The 9,790-nt window shown below is 40.3% G+C and overlaps 1 protein-coding gene across 1 annotated transcript; it reads left to right on the top strand.

Moving 5' to 3' along the window:
• Window positions 1-625: 625 nt before the first annotated feature.
• On the top strand, window positions 626-9,467 carry ZNF831 (zinc finger protein 831). The gene is given in 6 exon segments (XM_010078909.1): window positions 626-731; window positions 734-4,866; window positions 5,730-5,872; window positions 7,531-7,700; window positions 8,372-8,523; window positions 8,628-9,467. Coding segments are annotated over 6 exon segments (5,544 nt in total).
• The last annotated feature ends 323 nt before the right edge of the window (window positions 9,468-9,790 follow it).

The raw sequence follows: 9,790 nt of genomic DNA, 5'->3' as shown, positions 1-9,790 counted from the left end.
TATGCAGCCACGTTTAATGACCTGTGTTTGGAACAGGTTGCCCAAAGAAGCTGTGCAGTTCTTATCCTCCGAGGTTTTCAAAACCAGAGTGAGTAACACCCTGAGCGACCTCATCTGACCTCAGTGCTGACTCTGTTTTGAGCAGGTGTTGGGTCTAGAGACCTCCTGAAGTCCCTTCTAACCTTAATTGTTCTGTGTTTCTATATTAACATTTATTAATGTAAATTCTTACATTAAAAAACATGGTACAAATATGTAATGGGAATATGGTTCCAGAAGAGTTATTATTGTATTATTTCTGGGGTGCTGAGAGCCTCCATTTGCAAATCTGACACTCAGATTTCTCTCTAATACTACTTGTTTTAGGTTTTATGTGCAAAGTTCAATGTTCTCTACACTGTACCGAACTTTAATTCCTAGTTAAGAAATAAAAGATGAACTAATTGGAAAATTAAGTAATTACTACCTGTATAATGCCTGTATGTAAGATTTGTGATATTCTTAATTGCTGACTTTCCCAGTCCACCAGTTGAAAGTGTTTGGTTTTTTTTGCTATCTGAAAATTGCTACTTGTTTTGTTTCCCCTCCTTACAGATACTTGAGCATATGGCAGATAACCTTTGAAATGGAGGCACAGAAGCAGCCTGGTTTCACAGTTGCACGACCAGACCGACCAGTTCCAACCTCTTCTTTTCAGCCTGCCCAAGGTCCTTCAGATCTCAGCCAAGGCAGCATGAACAAGCGCTCTCTCAACCTGTGTATCTAAAAGCCCTCACCATACCGCTCTATCAGCCCGTCCAGGCAGGATGCTTTCAGCCAAACAGTCAGCTGGTGACTGGCAGGAGCTGTGTGAATCTAGACAGCAGTAACATCCCTCTAATCCTGAATCCACTCCTGCCTTCAGAAGGCACAGATCAGTCTCAGTCAGTTTTTCAGAAACAGCTTGGCCAAACTCTAACACTGAACATAGTGAGCACTTTACCGGTTTTATCATCACCAAATTCTTGTATAAACGCATCGTTCGGAAGCCCAGGAAAATCCAAAAAAGCTGGGAAATATATCTGCAAACACTGTGGACGAGATTGTTTGAAGCCAAGTGTCCTTGAGAAACATATTCGCTCTCACACAGGAGAGAGGCCCTTTCCGTGCACCACTTGTGGTATTGCATTCAAAACTCAAAGCAATTTGTATAAACACAGAAGAACTCAAACACACGTCAACAATACCAGACAGCCCTCAGACTCTGACAGCAGTGCCGTATTGGAGCAAAACGAGAAATCAGCAGAGAGCATCAGCTCACATCAAGGCAGCAAAGTACTTGGTAGCACCTGTGAAGACAAGGGGCTACAGATGAAAGGAATGAGTTCAGAGACCAGTGCTCTAACAGACACCAAGAAACTTCTTCATGACCTTTCACAGCTGGCAACAAGCAAGTCATCATTTGCTTCAGAAAATCAAGAAAAAACAAATCAGTCCTTTAGTTCAAAGGCTAATCAGGGGGTTCCTGAAAGAGAACCTCAAAGTTTATCATCTCCAGGAGCTTTGCCAAATGGTCAGTGCCAGAGAAAGAAGATACAGGAGCAAAGAACTCCAACTGCCAGTAAGCACGTTCAGTTGCAAAGGCAGCAAGCAACCTCTTCGGAAAAACAGTGGGATTACAAGCCATTTGACTGCAAGCTAAAGAAGTGCGAGAGCACAGACTCAGGGTATCTGTCACGCTCTGATAGCACAGAACAACAGATGGCATCATCCAGCCCATTGCACAGCCTCTCTGAACACAGCACAGAACTGGAAAATGAAACTGCCTTCAGCAGCCCAAGGTGTGCCTCCGGAAGCAGTGCAAAGCTAGATGCAGCTGAGAAAGCTACAGCCTTGATGCTAGAGAAAAAGAGGCTGGAAGAACACATTTCAAAACTTATTTCTCATAACAAAAGTGTGGTGGATGATACTCAGTTAGACAATGTTAGGCCCAGAAAAACTGTCCTTTCCAAACAGGGAAGCATCGATCTGCCAATGCCTTATACATACAAAGACTCTTTCCATTTTGACATCAGAACTTGTGATGTAAATAGGAAAAAGAATCTGTCACTTTGTTCAGCAAAATCGACCTTTGCACCCATAGAAAAATGCAAGCCAATGTTTTTTCATTCAGTCCCCACCCAGTTCTCCACAACGGTGGATACTGTGCCTGTTACACGAAGCAACTCCTTGCCGTTTGTGGAGGGCACGAGAACGGTACATGACAAAGCAGGTTGCTCAAAACCACTTTCTCTTACTAAGCAGTCTGCAAATACAGGCGCTGCTGGTTTGCTGCCTAGCAACAATCTTGCTGCAGATTCAGTGGATTTTCCCAGTAGCCATCCTCGAGCCCTAGTCAGACAAACAGCAGTGGATGATTTGCCCCTAAGTAATGTGGTTGATCATCCTCCTCCGTCAGAGGAGTTGCAAGGGAGTAAAAAGCTTGGGGCTGGAGAAGTAAGCAGTGCTAAAAATAAGAAACACAATCAAAGGAAGTTAAAGATGTTCTCTCAAGACAAATGGCAAATGTATGGAGATGAAACATTTAAGAAAATCTATCAAAAAATGAAAAGCAGTCAAAATGCCAAGAAAATTAAACAAAGGGGGAAAAATATTACAGATATTACAAGCTTCACTCCTGATTCAAAGGAATCAGTCAGCAGTACTGAAATTACTGAGGAAAGAGATGGCAGCAGCTCTGTAAGCGACAGTTCTTCCTCCCTTGTGACAACAGGTTTAAACACTGGTAAATCAGAAACCTGTCCTCATGGTAACGGTATTCTACACAACGTGTCCTCCGAGGAAACTGCCGACTGTTTAAGCTATGTAATGGAGACATCACTTTCGGTAAACGCGAGCGCACGTACTGTAATGAGCAAAACTTCCCAAGCCTTCTGTGGCAGTGACACAGATAAATGCACAGGTGGCAGCAGCACATTACTGGGTCCAAGCAGTTGTGAGCTCAGGCTTCCAAATACTCAGTGTCAGCTGAACACTGACGGAAGGAATAACGAGTGCTTGCCAGTACAGAGCAGCAAATGGGAAAACCCAAGACCTGGCAAAGAATCCAGTACATTTGAATCAGACTGTAAAAGCACTTCAAACAATTATGGAAACCATAGCAGGAATAAAGAAACCGGCCAGCATGCCCTGACACCCCTGTGGGTCCATTGCAACAGCAACAGAGAAGCCGCAGGGAAATCCCAGAATTTACCATCAGAAAGAAAAAAGCTGAAATTTGAAGTGGAGAAGACACAAAACATTATTTCAAAGTCCTGCCCTAGTCCCAGTGGTGAAAACAACGCAGCAAATGAAGCAGAGAGAGTCTGTTGCACGAGCACTCAGTGTCTTTCCACAGCACCAGTGAAATTCTCCAGTAAAGCAGAGGAGCAGAAATTAAGCAAAGGAATTAATGAATGCACTGGAGGTACTGAGTGTGTGGAGTATACGAAAACAATCAAACTCTCCACAAAATCTCTTAATTATAGCAATGTTAACCTTCTTTCACATTCAGCAGAGATCTCAAAAGCTTCATTTGTGGGATTTTTAGGGCCTGAATTAAGGGGAAGTGATTGCAATTCTTTTGCCTTACACAATGCAACAGATAAAGATGTCAAAACATGTCTTGTGAAAACAGGAGCAGAAGTACCACCTCTCAATGACAGTGCTGTTGATGTGTCTTCTAAAATTCATCGTCTGCAATCTGGTCGGTTAAGTCCAGTCCCACAACAAAATGCCTTTTCTCCAAAATATATCCTCAAATTGCCACAGGACAAGAGAGCCTCAGATTTGTCACTTTTGCTTCGATCAGAACAGAAGATTACACCTTGTACATCTGTGCCAGACACCTTACCCAACCCCCCCTGCTCTTCCAACAGTGGATCACTCGGTTCTTGTTCTAATGATGTGTTTTGGTCCCCTTTAAAATTTGATTTGAGACAACACGCCAGCAAAGGAGAGCTACGATGGAACGTACATGCAAACTGGAAAACTCCAGTGGTTTGTTCACCGGTCAGTTCAGAAACAACAAATATCTTAACCACAGCAGAAAACACCTTTTCTAACCAAAACTTCAGGCAGCAGGATATTGTAAGAGATGCTTGGAAAAACAAACAGAACAAAAATAAGTTAAATTATCAAAGGCAAACAGAAGAGAAGTGGATGAGCATAACTACTTCCTCTACACAGACCCCAAAGAAGAAAATATGCTTTACTTCTGTGTATACCAGTGGTTTTTTCATCTCAGCTGACATGAAAGAAGAGAGGAAGATTTTACATCATCTTAGCTCAGGAAGTGACTCTTTGATAGTGACGTCAGCTTCTAGCAAGGGTGCAGAGCCACCCCTCCTGGGATGGGACAGAGGTGGAAGTCCGTGCATTCTTAAGGATGCTTCACCACCACCGCAGGATACGCAGCATTCTCAGAGCTCAACAGACAACCCCACTTATTTTTGCCATTCTTTTGGCACTTTTTATTGCCACACGCTCACCACTCACTGTAAAGAATTCCCAGCGCTACTCCACAATAATCTGACTTGCACCTCAGGCAGTTTAACAGTGTCAAACAGGAAGAGCACCTTCCCATCCCTGAATGCTGAACCTCGATTAACTTGGTGTTGTTTAACAAGAAGCCTTCCTCTGCCTGCTGAGCTGAAGGGAAATGCAGACTCTGCTTATTCCTCCATGCACACCTGTGACAACGAATCTAGCAATGAATGCACACTGTCAAAATACGATATTTCTATTTTCAAAATGAAAAAGATTAGCAAGGCTGTGCAATATGGCTTAACAAACAGGAGTTTAAAAACATTGGTTTCATCCTTTTCTAAAGAACAACAGATGCAGGAGGTAATATTAATAATCCTATTTCCTTTCTCAGGAGGGTGTAATTGGCTACCACCTCCCCCCCCCCCCATTAGAAAGAGAAAAGAATTATCAAAAGTATGTTTATGGACATTTACAGGCATTTGTTGATCCAGAATTTACAATTTATGTTTTTATAAGATAAGTTACATTTTCATTTGATGCATGAAAAATAGATACTTTTGTGCAAATCTTTTTCTTTTACTTGAGAATTTCAGTAGTAATGCTGTCTAGTGAGAAGAGTGTTTCTAGTTCTTGATTTTTCCACTTATGAGGATATTTTATATTCTTCTGTAACAGCATATGTATTCCACTGTTTTCACTTTACATGAATATTTGAATTAGAGTAGGACTTAAGCAGACCATTAGTGTCAAGACTTTATTATACTTGGAGATACTTGGAGTCAAAGACAGACCCTGCCCTAGATGTCTCATCAGTTAGATACACTAAAATGTCAGCAAAACCAAACTGCATTAATAGTGTGAAGAGTGAAAGGCTTGAAAGCTTTACTTTTATAGGCAAGTGAAGATAGACTAGTCTGTCTGTACAGATCCTAGAAAAGCTCTGTAAGACTAAGCTTACTTTTTATATAGGAATAATACAAAAGAACACACACTAATTCTATATAGATCCACAAAAGAAGTGCGTTGTTTTAATCTTATTTTGTAAAAGTAGATGGATAAAGTGATTAGAAAAAGCTAGCACACAAATTCTAGGAAAAATTCAGAGTTGTGCTATTTAACTACTCTGCTATTCAGTGCTGTTTAAAAAGAGCCTAGATCTCCAGTCTCAGTTCAGGTAATTCCCAATTTTCATGTACTTAGTTTCTTTCCAATATTCTCAACAGTTAAGCTCAGCAGCTCCTGGTGGTGCTTTCAAAAACAGTTCAGAGCAAAAGAAGAAGACAGTAGTTTGCAAAAAGGAAAAGCTCTCAACAAATAAACTCAAGAGGAGACACAAACAGAAAAAGATTAAAGTCACCCCAAAATGGTAAGGAGCATGGTTTTCAGCTTCCCTTAATGCAGACATAATTTTTGCTAAAATGGGTGTAAAAAGTCCACAGAAAACAAAAAGTAAGCCCCCAAATTCAATCTTGTCAAAATTGGGGGAAAAAAAAAAAATCTCTCAGAAAGAGCTATTCCCACATTACAGCAGTTCCACAAAGGTAAAGTATTAAAAATATGTTGTTTATTATCAGGAACAGACTTTTCTAAGCAAAACAGACATATACCAAAGAAAGACGATGACTGGTCAGTTGACTCTCACTATGCTTTAGTAATTATTCTTATCTGTCAAAACTGTCAACATTTAGTTTTGTTCAAAGGGAACCAAAATATTTCAGTTTTTAATCCTGTTACAGCTACAAGCAGTGGGTAAGAACTTTCTGTCCTCAGAAGATCTGTATCTGAACTTGCATTCACAAGAGAATGCAGAAGAATAAATATCAAGTTCTAACACAAACTGACAAAATCATCTGTAGTTTAAAAGGATCATTCAATTTAAATAAAAAGCAGGAAGAATTTGAGTATAAAACTATCAAAGGCACATTGTATCAATTAGCAGAGTTTCTCTGTACTTAATGCGATTCTGTATCAGTGGAAGGTTTAGGCTCTCAGCTTTCAAGAGTGCGGGGTTGCAGAATGTCTGATGGATTGCTTCAATAAGAAACACATATTGTGTCCATACTTCCCTCTTATTTTATTTCATGACAAAAATCAGACAGAGCGACTCCCTTGTGGACAGATCGGTGTCAGTAACTTAATCACTGTGTCTAGTTTGGCAAACAGCACTGCAATTTTGAAGGATCATAAGAATAAAAACAGAAGACTCGGGTCTATGTTATCCAGTCTGGTGACATTCTTCTAGGACTTTTTTCTGGTTTAGTTTTTGGGTGTGAGTTGTTTGGGTTTTTTTCCTGCTGGTCTCAGAATGTATTTATTTGGCTCTATCAAGTCAGTACAGGGACCCAATGAAGTACAGGGTCCTGAAAGCTCAGGCCATATGTATTAGTGTCTCACTGGCCAAACTGGTAATCGTGACATGTAATAAATACATTCTTCCAACACACCAAACACCTGAATGAACGCACCCTTTCAGATTTATCACTCTGTGTACAGTGACTGAGTCTATCGATACAGCAATGGCAGCTGCTAGTCTCAATCATTAAGGGTTACTGACAGATCTAGCTAGAGCAGAAAACAAAGCAGACTTGGATTATTCAGTGTGAGTTTTCTAAATAATTGAAATAATGATGTTGTTCATTACTGATGATGAAGAGGTAGCGTATAAGAAGTGAAAAGTAAAAAAGCCAACAACTATGCAGTCTCAGGTGACTCCTGTGCAATTCAAGTCTGTATTAAGTATGTCGGTTTAAAATTCCAGGTATAGAAAAAAGGATCTGTTATTCCTGAATCCTTTTCTCTTAGCAAACCAAGGATTTACTGAATCCTACTGAGGAAAAATTTAATGAAATAATAGTGAGTCTTTTGCCTAAAATTGCGTTTTTTTGAGATGATATAAACTAACATCTCCTTCACAGTAGTAAATTGCTGTTAGACTTAAATTTACCTGATGATGTGGTGTTATTCTACTCTGGCTGCTTTTAAATCACACATATGTTTCCCCTTTCGATGCCATTGGCGATGCAGGTACAGAGGGAATCACGTACATGGGTATGCTCAGTTGAAAATTAACCGATTAAGCAGGCAGCACTGTTTTCCAAGTAGAACACTGGATGCTTTCAAAAAGGGTTCTTCATCACAACCCTGCAAATTTAATAAGTATAAGAAGTGCCATTCTCCTCAATCAAAGGTACAAGGTAAGTATTTTGAATATTTTTTGATGTATTGAATGTTTATTTTTTAAGACAATGAACAGAAGCAGTGTCTCACATATGCACCTGTTCCACACGGAACTGCAAAACCACTTTGTCCTTCAGTACGATCTGTGAGTAAAAATCCAAACATTTCCCACATTTTCAGAACTGAACACACAATGATTTTCATATACATACTTACATATGTGAATTTGACAATTAGGAGGGCATTTTAAAAAGAAATAACTCAAAATAACCTTCCACCAGAAGCCTAAACAATTTTAAGATGGATCTTTATCAGTTTCTGAAATAAGATTGTATGTTTGCAGTGTGAAGTGAGTTTGGTGTGTTGACTTGCTTTTGTGTTTCGATGACCACCACTCCCACTTATTGAGAGGTGTTAATGCAAAATCCGTTTATGCCACAACCATCTCGGAAGCAGGGACAATACCTTCTGTTGGGTCACAGCAGATATGAATAGCTATTACTTTGCTGGACAGTAATGGTCAATAAAAAAACCCCAAACCCAAAGACGTATACAGAAAATTTAAAAATGTATCAGGCTTAGAAAAAAAATAGAAGTTAGTTCAGTGATATGATGAGAAATTTAGTAAGTTCTAGCATGTGGGAAAATAAAAATAAAAGCAAAAGTTTCTTCAATCTCTTTTCAACAGAATATTGCCTACACCAGCAAAAAGACCCATCTTGTTCCACCTCAGACAAGCCACTTCGCAGAAGGAAAAAAGAAGGAAAGAATAACTCAGGAATATTTTCCCATACTGAAAATCTAAACCATGTTAAACAAAAAGACAAAATGGATAAAAAAGTAGGTATTGTACCTTAGTTATCATTGCACTTTTATAAAAGGTGGAATTGCTCTGGATTGAAAATTTTAAATGTTAATTTCTTTTTCCTCTCTGATTTCTATAGGACATTTCTGGGCAAATCAGGGAACACACAAGAAAAAATTTCTCCTTTCAGAACATTCCAGCTCCTCTGGAAATATCTGTGACAGCTCATTCCTTTTCATCCACAGTTAATGCAGCCATGCAGCAAGTCAGCGGTGATGTGGAAATCTGCTGTTTAGTGACACAGCCACTTGTGCTTCAGCAATCGGTCCCAGGGGAGTCACAGCCAGACACTCAGCGTGACTCAGTGGCACCTTCTTCTTGCCCTTTTGATTTTACAAATACAGGCACAGGTGACCAACTTGACAGCACAAACTCAGAGACTACTGGTCCTCTTTCCTTATATCTAGAAGCAAGCCAGGAAAACATACTAAATGTAGAGTCAGGGGGTCACAGATTTGGTACATTAGACCCGGTGAGCCAGGCCTCGGGAAGAGAGAAACCCCCAGCTGAAGAAAAGACATCTTCATCTCCAAAAGAAAACTCCACTGCCAGTTCCCAGCCTGGGTGTTCAAGTTTATTAGGATCAAAACCAGAGTCTTGTCCTGAGTTGGCTAAATTACCCAGTATAGAATACACCGAGCGGACAAACTTTTCTCAAAAACCCCTTAACCTTCATGGAAGCACAGACAGGAACGGAACCCAGCTGCAGTCACACAGCTATGGAAGGCCACAGGAAACAGCTCCTACTACTGTGAAAGAGCCCCCGGTTACTCTCAGGTCCCCCGAGCTCAAGGCTTACTCTGCAGCACCTTCCAAGACATACAAAAAGAGAGGCTTAGAGATGATGAGGAAGCAAACCAGAGTTGAGTATGACGACACTAGCAGTGATGACGAAGATCGGCTCGTTATAGAAATCTAGCACACAGGCTGCTAGCAGGATGTTTGTATGCTGGCCCGTTCCAGGAGGAAATACCCCTGATGTTTGATCTGTGTTTCTGAAGCACCTTAAAATGGGAAAAGCCATTCCTCTGTGCAATAGGCAGCATTCTCTTCTGAAGAGAGTCCTTTATTTCAAGGACTCAAACTTTAAAAAAAAACCTTATTTGAAGCAAAGAGGGAGCTGGCATCACACATGTAAACTGAAGTGGTAAACCTGTGTTTACGAGAGGTTTTCAGCATTGTTAACATACTTACCAGTCTTATGTAATTCCCACAAGCGCTAGGTGCCAGTGGTTGTGCTAT

Source organism: Pterocles gutturalis, unplaced genomic scaffold, assembly GCF_000699245.1.
Source record: "Pterocles gutturalis isolate BGI_N339 unplaced genomic scaffold, ASM69924v1 scaffold22413, whole genome shotgun sequence".
Classification (NCBI taxonomy): Eukaryota; Metazoa; Chordata; class Aves; order Pterocliformes; family Pteroclidae; genus Pterocles; species Pterocles gutturalis.
The sequence above is the reverse complement of the archived record's forward strand: the minus strand, read 5'-3'. Positions and strand labels throughout refer to the sequence as shown.